Source organism: Quercus suber, unplaced genomic scaffold (genome assembly GCF_002906115.3).
Source record: "Quercus suber isolate HL8 unplaced genomic scaffold, Cork oak 2.0 scaffold_296, whole genome shotgun sequence".
Lineage (NCBI taxonomy): Eukaryota > Viridiplantae > Streptophyta > Magnoliopsida > Fagales > Fagaceae > Quercus > Quercus suber.
In genome coordinates this window covers 838,254-849,963 of record NW_027069752.1, presented here as the reverse complement: position 1 = coordinate 849,963, position 11,710 = coordinate 838,254, and the positions used below count along the sequence as shown (strand labels likewise).

General features: G+C 36.9%; 1 protein-coding gene across 1 annotated transcript; it reads left to right on the top strand.

The window, feature by feature from the left end:
* Nucleotides 1–6,003: 6,003 nt before the first annotated feature.
* LOC112000251 (F-box protein CPR1) lies at nucleotides 6,004–6,609 on the top strand. The gene has a single exon (XM_024032348.2). The coding sequence runs from the start codon at nucleotides 6,004–6,006 to the stop codon at nucleotides 6,607–6,609; it is 606 nt and encodes a 201-aa protein (XP_023888116.2).
* The last annotated feature ends 5,101 nt before the right edge of the window (nucleotides 6,610–11,710 follow it).

The following is an 11,710-nucleotide window of genomic DNA, read 5'->3' as shown; positions in this document are numbered from 1 at the left end:
CTGAGTAATTTTTTATGGCCACCGTCCGATTCTTATTCCTTCGGATAACAATGAATAAGTGGAAAAACTTTGTAGTTTTATAACCCCTCAGAGCCATAGTTCCCTTGATTTTTTGTTTACACAATAGCACATTTCACAACAACCGTTTCTGAAGCTCAATTTGTAGGAATCTTTGAAGAGAGCATTTTGCTCCAAATGATCCCTACTTTGCATATCCTCTCAACGATTGTAGTAAACTATTGATTCAGTGGTTACAACGGAGAAAACAATCTTTATTCCATATCTTCACTCCTACTTGTTCTAATCCAAATGGCTTCATACCAAAAAGGTAGTGGAGAAAAAGTTTCATTCATATTGGTATTTAACAGTAGAGGTAAGGGATCAAATTTAATGGTAGTGAAGTATATAATACCTGCCTTAGAAACAAGAGTCTCTAGTCCTCATTACAGACACCTTAATTTGTCCAACCTCTCCCTTATGAAACCCTCCCCCTTTTATTATTTGACCAAGTACACTAACCTCCTTTGAAGCGCAAATCAATAGCACCACGCTCAAACATAACATCTCGCAGCCCATTGTAAGAAGGGCTTGTCTCAACATTGCCTCATTACTTTTCCATTTGAGTCAAAGTTAAATCTCCAAGATAGAACCAAGGGCCATCAAAACAAGACACTAGATTCCTCAACTGCTCTCAAACTTTCTTTTGTATGACACATATGGAGAGCCATAAAAGTCAACCGGAAGCTAAGGCTAATCATGCACATCTGAGTTAACATACCAATTAGGTTACTCTCATGTGTAAAAATGTTGACCTTCAGACCCAACCTCCATAGAGCACAAAGACCACCTACCTTATTACCTCCAGATTCTACACAAAATTTGCCTTCGAATTCAATAGGCTTCTTAACTTCTTCCATTCAACTCTTGAACCTTAGTCTCACAGTTAAAAAAAAAGAAAAAAAAAATTGGCTAATGAAAACTCAACAGGCCCTAAGGGCTCTCATTGTCGAGGCATGGTTAATTCCTCGATAGTTCTATTTTAGGATCTTCATGGTAAGGTTGGGATAGGTAACTAGGAAATAAAATGGGTTTTGTGGGGCACACCTAAAAATGTATTGTATGTGCAAGCTAAATGAATTTCAGGAGAAGAAGTGTGAAGTGTAAGAAACTTATTGAGAAGAAGGAAAGATGTTCTTAATGAGAAATATGAGAATTTTTGAAAGCCTCTTGGAGGGAAGAAAAAAGAAAACCAAGCATGCTGTGAGCAATTAGAGATTTTGATTAAAAGAATGAGTTGGATTTCGAGAGAGAGTAGACATGGCAAAACAGGTGGGTCGGGTCAGATTCGGGTTAGGTCAAAACGGGTTATTTTTAAACGGGTCAATCAGGTCGCGGGTCGAGTCGGGTCGCGGGACGAGTCGAGCTGACCCGTATTTTACAAACAAGTTTTTTTTTTTTTTTTTGGGAAATAGATGCAATTTGTCAATTGTTTCTGAGTTCCTTAACTGTGATTAGATTCTCACTGATGATACTATTACCACTTACCAATTACCACTAAACACTTGATATCCAAATTTTGTGCAACTCTTGTTCTAGCTTTCTAGAAGCTAATCTTGATATAATCTTCGATCTGTTTAAAGTAGGAAGAGAAAATGAAGGTGGTAAGTAAAGAATGACAAACTATAATGGAGTACATAATATATTAAGTGAAGAAGAATAAGTAAATATTTTATAAGAATTACACCTCAATCTCAATCTACTCAATGTTGGTAGACGTGGCAAAATGGGTGGGTCAGGTCGGGTTCGGCTTGGGTCAATCGGGTCGCGGGTCAAAATAGGTCACTGGTCAAAATGGGTCATTTTTAAACGGGTCAATCGGGTTGCGAGTCAAACGGGTCAAATTAGAAAATTCTGACCCGTTTTGCCATGTCTAAGAGAGAGAGGAAATAATAGTAGGAAGAGGATGCAAGACTAAGATAGTAGAGGGAGGACCTTGGGGACGTAATTACTAAGGGAGGAACTCACAGATGGCCAGGACTTTTTTTTTTTTTTTTTTTTTTTGAGAAGCAGGCTGAAAAGCCAATTTATTTAATTGCTAAAAAATCAAATACATAAAACTAATAAATGTCAGGAGGAACAAACTCCATCCAAACTAGAACTAAAAATGAAAATCTCACTCTCTTGGCTGGAGCATGTGCTAAAGCGTTGCCTTGCCAACAACCCGACATGTATGAGAGAAAGAATAGTTCTAAAGAGAACCAACTGAAGACATGATGTCTCGAATCAAGTGACCACAGGATGGATGATGGAAGCACTGATTTTTGATAGCCAATATAATCAATTTCACAGGAATTCTATGATTATAACCAATTTCATACCCATTTTCACAACTACATTATGTGACAGATTGCCTATCACTCTCACACCGACCCACTACTTTTTTTTAACCAATTTAGATTAGCCATATAGGTTGAAAATTGGTATGAAATCAATTGTGGTCCTAGACTTTCTTTTCCAAGGTTTTAGGTGCACTTTAGCAAGAAAGAAACTTTGTGACCAATAAAAGGCAACACAGTTTATAATGGAATTGTAAGTTGGTCAAAACTCAAACATGCTTCTTTATCATAAATACTTTAATCATTAAAAAAGAAAAGAAAAAAGAAGGAAAATGGTGATTTAAGAATCCATTTTGATTTCATAATGTCTAAATATATATCTTTTCTTGCAAAGCAATAGAATTTTAAAATAACTAATTAAATTTCTTTACGATAAATATTTTATTTTATTAATATTATAGTTTTTTTTTTTTTAATTTATCATTCTACAATAAAATGAGATATAAAGATAATGCTAGTCAATGTTTTTAATTCGGACATGATAAAATAATCTATTAAATTTTATTCATCTGTAAAAGTTCTATTGGTATTTCACGAGACAATCCACAATGATGTTAGGGCCGACTCAATATAGTTAGGGGCCTAAGGCAACAATTTTATGTGAGGCTTTTGTATTTAAATATAATTAAATTAATTCTAAAGAAATCAATATTAATTGTGAGAAAAAATATCTAACACTATGTGGCGAGTTGTGAGTTGTGGAGAAAAAAATAGTGGATCCATAGGGTCCGTATCTCCACCGCTCACAACTTACTACGCAAAAGTTATGATTTTTTTTTTGTGAGACTAGTATCTCTCTCTCTCTCTCTCTCTCTCTCTCTCTCTCTCTCTCTCTCTCTCTATATATATATATATATATATATATTTATACAAGATAACCAGGGGTTTGGCACACAGATGAAAAGCAGATAGCTACAATAGCAGAGGACTACTACAAGGGATTGTTCACATCCTCAAATCCGGTTAACATGGATGGTGTCCTTAACTCAGTTGAACGGGTGGTTACGGATGGCATGAACCAAACTCTAACCCATTCATACACAAAGGAAGAAGGAAGGGTGACACTTTTTCAAATGCACCCCTCTAAGGCATTGGGATCGGATGGCATGTCACCCTTTTTCTTTCAAAAGTATTGGCACATAGTCAAGCCCGACATTACCTCTACTGTTCTAACAGTTTTACATTCTGGTAAGTGTCTCCATAAAATGAACTATACTCATATTGTGTTAATCCCCAAGAAGAACAACCCGAAGTATGTCACTGAGTACCAACCGATTAGCTTAAGCAATGTGGTTTCATGGACTATATCAAAGGTTCTAGCTAACCGTCTGAAAACTATTCTAACTCAAGTAATCTCAGACTCTCAGAGTGTATTTGTGCCTAAAAGACTTATCACTAGTAACACTATGGTGGCCTTTGAGAGGCTCCACAGAATTCAGAATAGGAGGAGAGGGAAGGTTGACTATATGGCAATAAAACTGGACATCAGTAAAGCCTATGACCGAGTGGAATGGGAATTTCTGTAGTGGATTATGTTGAAGTTGGGCTTATCTAAGCAATGGGTTAACCTAGCCTTGGAAACTGTCTGGTCTGCATCTTACTTAGTGCTCATCAATGGCGAGCCCAAGGGATTTATTAAGCTATCGCGGGGCATTCGACAAGGGGACCTTCTTTCCCTGCATCTCTATCTTTTATTTGTTGAGGGCCTATCTTCGATGTTGAGACAGGTGATAAAGATGAATCAGATGCAAGGAATACTTTCCTGTAAAGGGGGAATCCGTATCTCACACCTCATATTTGCAGATGACAGCCTCTTATTCTGCCAAGCTACACATTAGGAATGTCAGCACCTCCTCCACATCCTTGCCCAATATATGGAAGCCTTTGGGCAAGCCATTAATAGACAAAAAACAACTTTGTTCTTTAGTCATAACACAAGCCAAGAAGTGAAGGAAGATATTTGGGCAATGCTAAGTGCACAAATTATGACAGATTGTGAACGGTACTTAGGGCTCCCTAGGGTGGGTGGTTTTAACGAAATTCTGGAACGAATCACTAAATGGGTGATGGGTTGGAAAGAGAAGTACATTTCAATGGCAGGTAGGGAGATTCTTACCAAAATTGTAGCCCAGGCAATACTAACTTATTCCATGAGCATCTTCAGAATACATAAAGCGGTGTGTGATGGCATTAACTCGGTCTTGGCAAAATATTGGCAGCGCTAAATGCGAAATGAGAAAAAAAAAATCCACTAAATCAATTGGGGGAAACTATGTTCGCCTAAGAATAAAGGAGGGATGGGTTTTCAGGACCTTAATGCTTTTAACTTAGCTATGCTCACAAAGTAGGCCTGGTGTCTCATCTAGGGAACACATTTGCTATTCTATCGAGTGAAAGTGAGAGTGATTAGGGCTTTGGATATAGTTAGTGGTATATATATACTTAAGTATTTTAGTAATTTTAATTTATATGGGTTGGGTTTGGGGTGGGTTTGCATAATACTTGCACTCGATCCGAACCAGCTACAAGTTGAATTAATAAAACCAAAATTGCTCGTAATATTTCACGTGTCGGGTAAAACCCGCCTTGTTAGAGTCGGTCGAGTATTCGCAAGTCAGGAAAATTTTGTCATCCCTAATTACACTCCCCTTCCTTGAGATTTGGAAAAATAACACTCCACCCCAAACTTGAAGGGAAAAAAACATTTTCCTTTGACATCTAATTGATCAAATTTTGTTAAATTAATATTAGAAATATTATGTACTAACTTGCTCTTTACTTAAGGGTAGGTTTCCAATTTTATTATACTTCATAATTGAAATTCATTATTTTAAAATTTTAATTAAAATGTATTTTAAAATAATAAGAGTGAATTTTGCTTCTTATTATTATTATTTTTTCTTTTTTTCAACGGATTATAGAGATATTTGTCATTACAAGTATTTTGGTGTTTGATAAATTTTGCATTTATATTTTAGATTTATAATTTATCTTTTTTTACTGACCATAATTAAACTTTGGTAAAGAGATCCTTTTAAAAATTTAAAATATTTCATTATAAAATTTCTTCAAACCTCAATGAAGAGAAGTGTTTCTTCCCTCCAGATTTGAGGTTGAATATCATTTCTCTAAATCGAGGAATATTAAGGGGGTGTTTGATAGAGTAGTTTGAAAATTGTTGTTTATTGTTTTTTGAAATATGTGTGAGTGAAAAAGTGTATTAAAATGCATGAAATACTATTTAAAAACTAAAAAATGTTGTTTAAAATGGCAAACCAAACGGAGCCTAATTATCCCATTAATTTTTAAATAAGATGCAAAGCGGATGCGATCATTTCATTTCATTTCAGGGACTGATTTGAATTTTGGATCGAGGGGGAAACGGGTTCCGTTATCTCATTTCACCGCTCGCAAGGGTCGAATTAGTCAATTTACATGACCCACATCACGTACTAAGTACTACTTAACTCTCTCTTTCAATCATTTCTCTCTGCAAACACCTTCCCTGCACAATTACCAACAACTTCGCCAGATCCCTCTACCTTTAATCGAACCTTTTAACTTCCTCCTTTACATTTACAGTACAGCCACCATTCAATCCATTTCCATGACGTCGAATTTACTGCAAGACCTGATCGCCGAGATACTAATCCGATTACCAGTGAAGTCTGTGGTACGCTTCCTCTGCGTTTCTAAGGAATGGTACTCCCTAATCACTAGTTCATATTTCATCAAAATGCACCTCAAGTTCTCCATTGAGACCAACAGAGACCGCACCCTCATCCTCAACGAAGAGGACTTCGCTCCGGCTTCACATTATATTTCCGCCGTTCAATTCTCATCCAAATACAATCGGTTCGGCAAGACCGTTGAAATTTACCAGCCGCTACTAAACTGGGTCGTCTCGGACTATTGCGACGGCTTGGTTTGCCTTCACAATGGGCACGAAAAGCAAGACGTCGCAGTTTGGAATCCATTGGTCAGGAAGTACAGGAGATTTCCCTTCGAACCGATCGAAGAGCCCTCTGGTTTCTCGGACGTTAGATTTTCCCATTTAGCATTCGGGCACGATCCGCGTAACGACGACTATAAGGTGTTGAGGGTTATAGAATTTTATATGGAAGATATGATTGGGATGGAGTTTGAAGTCAAGGTGTGTAGTATGAGATCGCCCTCTTGGAAAAAATTGATGAACGATGGCCCAACATGGTGATATGTTGCTGGAAGTCGGTGGCTTTGAATGGAGATGTGTATTGGTTAGTGGCTGATCGAGTTGGGCAGCATCGGAAGTCGCTTCTTGCTTTCGATCTCGCCACTGAGAAATTCCGGCTCTATGGGACGCCGGTTCCGCTAGAAAACTATCTGTCTACGTTTTTGGATGTGTTGGGAGGACTCCTCTGTTGTATTGTTCATGATTACATGTATTGTGACGTTTATTTGATGAAAAAATATGGGGTAGAGGGTTCTTGGACTCAGATTTTTAAAATTGAGAAAAATGTACTGTGTCGGAACTTTGAGTATTTCAGGACTCTAATGTTTTCCACCAATGGCAAGAAGGTTCTGTTGGAGGAGCACCCAGAATGCGGCCGTACGAACCTTATTTGGTATGACATAGAAAAGAATAAGATGCTACAGGGTTAAGAATCGGAGTTTTCCGTATGTGTTTAAGGTGGCAACTTGTATTGGGAGTCTTCTTCTCCTTGATGGGGATAATGTGATTGATCCTCCGCAGAAGAAGAATAAGAGGAAGAGGAAGAGGTAAAACAATGGAGCTAAAATGAATTATTTTGTTTGCTTAATTGGCTGTCTTGGTATTGGTTTGCATAACTGTCTTGAAGCAGTGGGTGTTTAATGATGGGAAGATTTTGTTAAATTTCGTGTAAGACTTGATACTTGTTTGAGCGGTATTCATTTGATTTTATAGGCTCTTTCTCTTGTTCAATATAATTCTTTGATCTTATAATTTTTAGGAGAATTTTGTGTACACATCATATCTATTTTAATAAATTTTAGTTACTTGTAAAAGAAAAAAGGGACTAGATTTCTAACACGTGTTCTTTTTTTTTCTTTTTCTTTTTTGGTTTTGCCAGGAATTAAAGTCCATCAGAATCTGTTGGGAAAAGCATTAAAATGCAAAAAGGATAAAGAGGCGATCGTGGAATCGACTTTATCTTTCAAAAGTAATATTTAATTATTGATTTTGTGGTGTTGACTAGCTATAACAAAAGCTGGACTATTCATGTCTATATGTAGCTATTTTTTTCATCTTGTCAATATTATTGAAACTTATGAATATCCAATATGATAAAGCTTGTTCTTGGAAGATTATAGTTGATAGGTTATATCTCATATCCAGATTAGGTCTTATTATGCCTAGATTCTTTAGTGGAAATACTATGACTCATATCAATTTTTGTGGTAGTTATAGGCAACCGTAGTGTCTCATGATATACAAGAGTAGTTTGATTAAGGAATTAAGTACTAACTGTATGTAGGAAACAACTTTAGGCTATCAGTATTTTTGGAAATGAGATTGTAGCTTTTTCCTTGAGATTCATGATTGGTTTGCTTTCTTGAAATCCTAGTGTATTTATTGTTTGTTTAAGTCCTTCAAATGTCTGTTTGTTGCGTTCTCTCTACATAGTCCGCCATTGGCGTAATGGGATCACTTTCAAATCTCCCATTTTGATGTCTGCCAAATTGCCTCTTCCAACAAATCAATTACCTTGTAAGGCATACATAACCCACTGCTCCCCAAAGAGAAAAGGTGCGAGAGACCAACAACCTCTAGCAATATTAGTGTAAAGTATTAAAGTAGGTGATCAACTGGTTCTCTGTTCTTCTTGCACATGCAGCACCAGTTTACTACCACACTTTCCTACTTCTTAAATTATTCAGTAGGGATTTAAACCCTCCAAATACTCTTCCAAGGAAAGAAATAGGCGTCTCCAGTATTTCTCTCAACCCCTTATAAAATGCTTCCAAAGACGTACTCCATAGGGGACACATTTCTCCCTCAAACACCATCCATTCCATTCAACACCATATTTGTCATCCACTACCTTCCTTCGAAGAGCATTTTTCTCTTTGGCATGATGCCAAAGCCGCTTGCCCAACAAAGCTTTACTTGAAAATAAGAAGCTTTTTAGGACGAAATGGGTAATTATCCATAATTAGCCAACTATATAGTTTAGTTGGCCCTGTTTGGAAACAATATAAATTAGTAACACCTCGAGTCTTAGAGACTCGATTTTGCGCTCAGACCTCAACTTTTTGAGGCTCGGTTATTGCTGTTTGACGTGGCATGATTCCACGTGACATCCACATAAAACTCGAGTTTCTGAAACTCGAGTTCCACGTAGACGCCATCTGGCGTTGACGTGGCGCCACCTGGCTCTGATCTGTCGGTCCACATGGACCTCGACTCTCTGAAAATCGATTTTTAATAGGGCATTTTCCAATTAAACGCCNTTTTAATAGGATATTTTCAAATTAAACGCCTCTCTCTCACAGTCACTCTCCACTCTCCACTCTCACTCACCCTCTCTCGTCTTCTCTCACTCACCCGCTCTCAGTTCAGTCAGCCTCACCTCAGCCTCTCTCAGTCGCACACCTCACCTCAGCCTCCCTCTCTCTCTCGCTCACTCACACAGGCGATCTGTCTCTCTCACTGCTACCAAAGCTCGTTCCAACATCGGCAGTCAGAAGGTGGTTCAGTTCTCTCCTCAACTCGGAAAATTCCTCGACGGCGCCACCGAGTCCTCTCGCACCCACGCCGTCAAGAAGGTCTGGGAACACATCAAGCTCCGCCACCTCCAGGTCTCTCCCTCTCCCTTTTCTATAATCATCTAATCATTTACATATTATGGGTTTTTTTTTTTTTTTCCCATAAATTTTTTAGACTCTTTTCTATTGATGTTGTTTTGTTCAAAACTTTATCTTTAACAAGTAAATAATAATAAACTTGTGGAAATAGGATAACCCATATAAATTATTTTAGGAAATGTTACTTTTCAAGTTTCAAAATGGCCGTTGTGTTCTAACAATTCTCCCTCCCGTATTGATGATTGTGGAGGAAAGACTCTGTGTTTGTTTATGCTCTTTTTAATTAAGTTTGGGTTTGGCACCGAAGAAAGGAGTACAGTCTAGGTTCATGAATGGTAGGAACATAATTTGAGAAGGTCCATGAGCTCGGCCAACACAGAGGAACCCTTAAGCTGTTAAATTGTCTCACTTTATAATGATTCACAGATATACACTTGTCTCTACTTCTGCTTATCAGTGGCTTCATTTTTAGATTTGTCTCTAGTGTTGATTGTCCCAATTTTAGCAGTTCTTTTGCTATCACCATGGTCTTTTAGAACTTTACTTGCATGCCTACAACATTTGTTTCTTGTCGATTCTTAGCGTTTGTTATTGTCATATCTAATGCATGACAAGCTATGGTGTTTTGCTTCCTATTACTGCTATGATTCCAAAGTGCTTGAATGAACTACTACAGACAAATCTTGCTGAATACCTAAATGCATATAAAATAGATGTTAAAGACATAAACTTTGCAATTTAACCCACATTCATGAAAATATCTACCAAAAATTAAATCATAATCAAGCGAGCAGGTAAAAAACATCATAGATTGAAAGATTTCCAAGTCAGTCCAGTTACATCAACCAATGTCGATTTAGGCAAGAATGGTAGTATATCTATCAAAGGATCACAAAATGAAATTTAACAAGAAAAAACTACTTGCCTAAAATTAATGGTTTTTGAACATGAAAAGATTATGAATCCCTAACATTTAATGGGAAGTGTCCTTGGAAAGAGGATTTCCATACGTACCTGATTTATCTAGAGCAATACAATACTTGATATTGTTGTAAGGACAAATCACAATTTTGGGAGGCTCAATAACTGATGAAAAACTCCAAATTTTTTTATTGGTAAGTTAGAGACACACACAATGAATTTTGAACCCATGACCTCACCCTTCACCATTGTTATGAGAGAATGAGGTGTCACAATGATATACCTATATCTATATAACACATATAGAACTAATGAAGTGTAATGTCAGTTTCCAAGAAAAAGCAGACTTTGTTTGATAAGATGGATTTTACCAAGTAGTCCAAGAAAAAGCAGACTTTGTGCGAAGCCTGCACATTTTAATAATGCATTGTTGGGGAACTGGCTTTGGTGGTATGCCACTGAAACTAATTCTTTATAGAGAAGTGTGGTGGCTACGAAGTATGGGTGTATATTGGGTGCTTGGACTTCCTGTGTGCTTAAGGGACCATATGGTGTGTCCCTTGGAAGTCTGCTGCATTAAGAAGTCTGCTGCATTAAACCTACGAGTGAAAAATGAATGCAGAAAAGATATATACCTCTAATTAATCTGACAAATTATCAAGAACATGGAAACAATGAAAAATCTGCAGTAAACATACACTGACAAATCATTTTCAGTGTCACTTCCAAGAGCAGAATGAAAAATGCCCCTCATTAAGAAGATGCTGGAATTTTAATGTTAGGGAACAGATTACAGAAGACCTAATCTAAGATCTATGGATGTGAACAACAGAAATTAGACGAAAAAGTTCAATGCACACACACAAACTCCCGGATTTACATGGTTCATCCAAAACAAGGTAATGTCCATGGGGTTGGTACAGATCTCTAAAAAGGGCAGTGTCATTTATACAAATCTTAAGGGAGAGGGATTTCATTTCATTCGTAGTTTGGGTAGATCTAGAAGCCTTAAAAAAATATTCTACAAGGAAAATCAAACATGGACTTATCTTTTGCATTTATTGAAATCTTAAGTGCTAGAATGTTTTTTGTTCAAAGGTTTGAAAAATAAAATTGATAGTCTGAGGACGAGAATGCATGTGTGATATACGAGATAATTGTTGATTAGATAGGCTTGTTGGAGGACTAACAAGAGATAATTGTTGTAATTAGTGTAATCAGAACCTATGTAGAAATTATGTTGTTTTAATCACAACTTACACATTAGCATTTGTGATATCAACTAACTAGCTTGGAATGCATTGCACGGGTTGAGGAAACACCAACCATTGTAAACTTGTAATATTCAACTAGCCTCTGAGCACGCGCTCACGCGCGTGCTTAGAGACTCTTCTATTTTTTGGGTAAGAGTTAATTTAGAGCATTTATTATAATTTAGGATTACTACATTTTTCAATCACAAAAATACTTAAGGGTGTGATGAGTATTATGTGTGGTGAAATAATTTTTCACCACACCCCTAGTTTTTTTTTTTTTTTTTTTTTTTTTTTTTTTTTTTTTTTTTTTTT

Bases quoted from the DNA above. Each gene is read 5' to 3' on its own strand.
- LOC112000251 (XM_024032348.2), top strand. From the start codon at position 6,004: ATGACGTCGAATTTACTGCAAGACCTGATCGCCGAGATACTAATCCGA.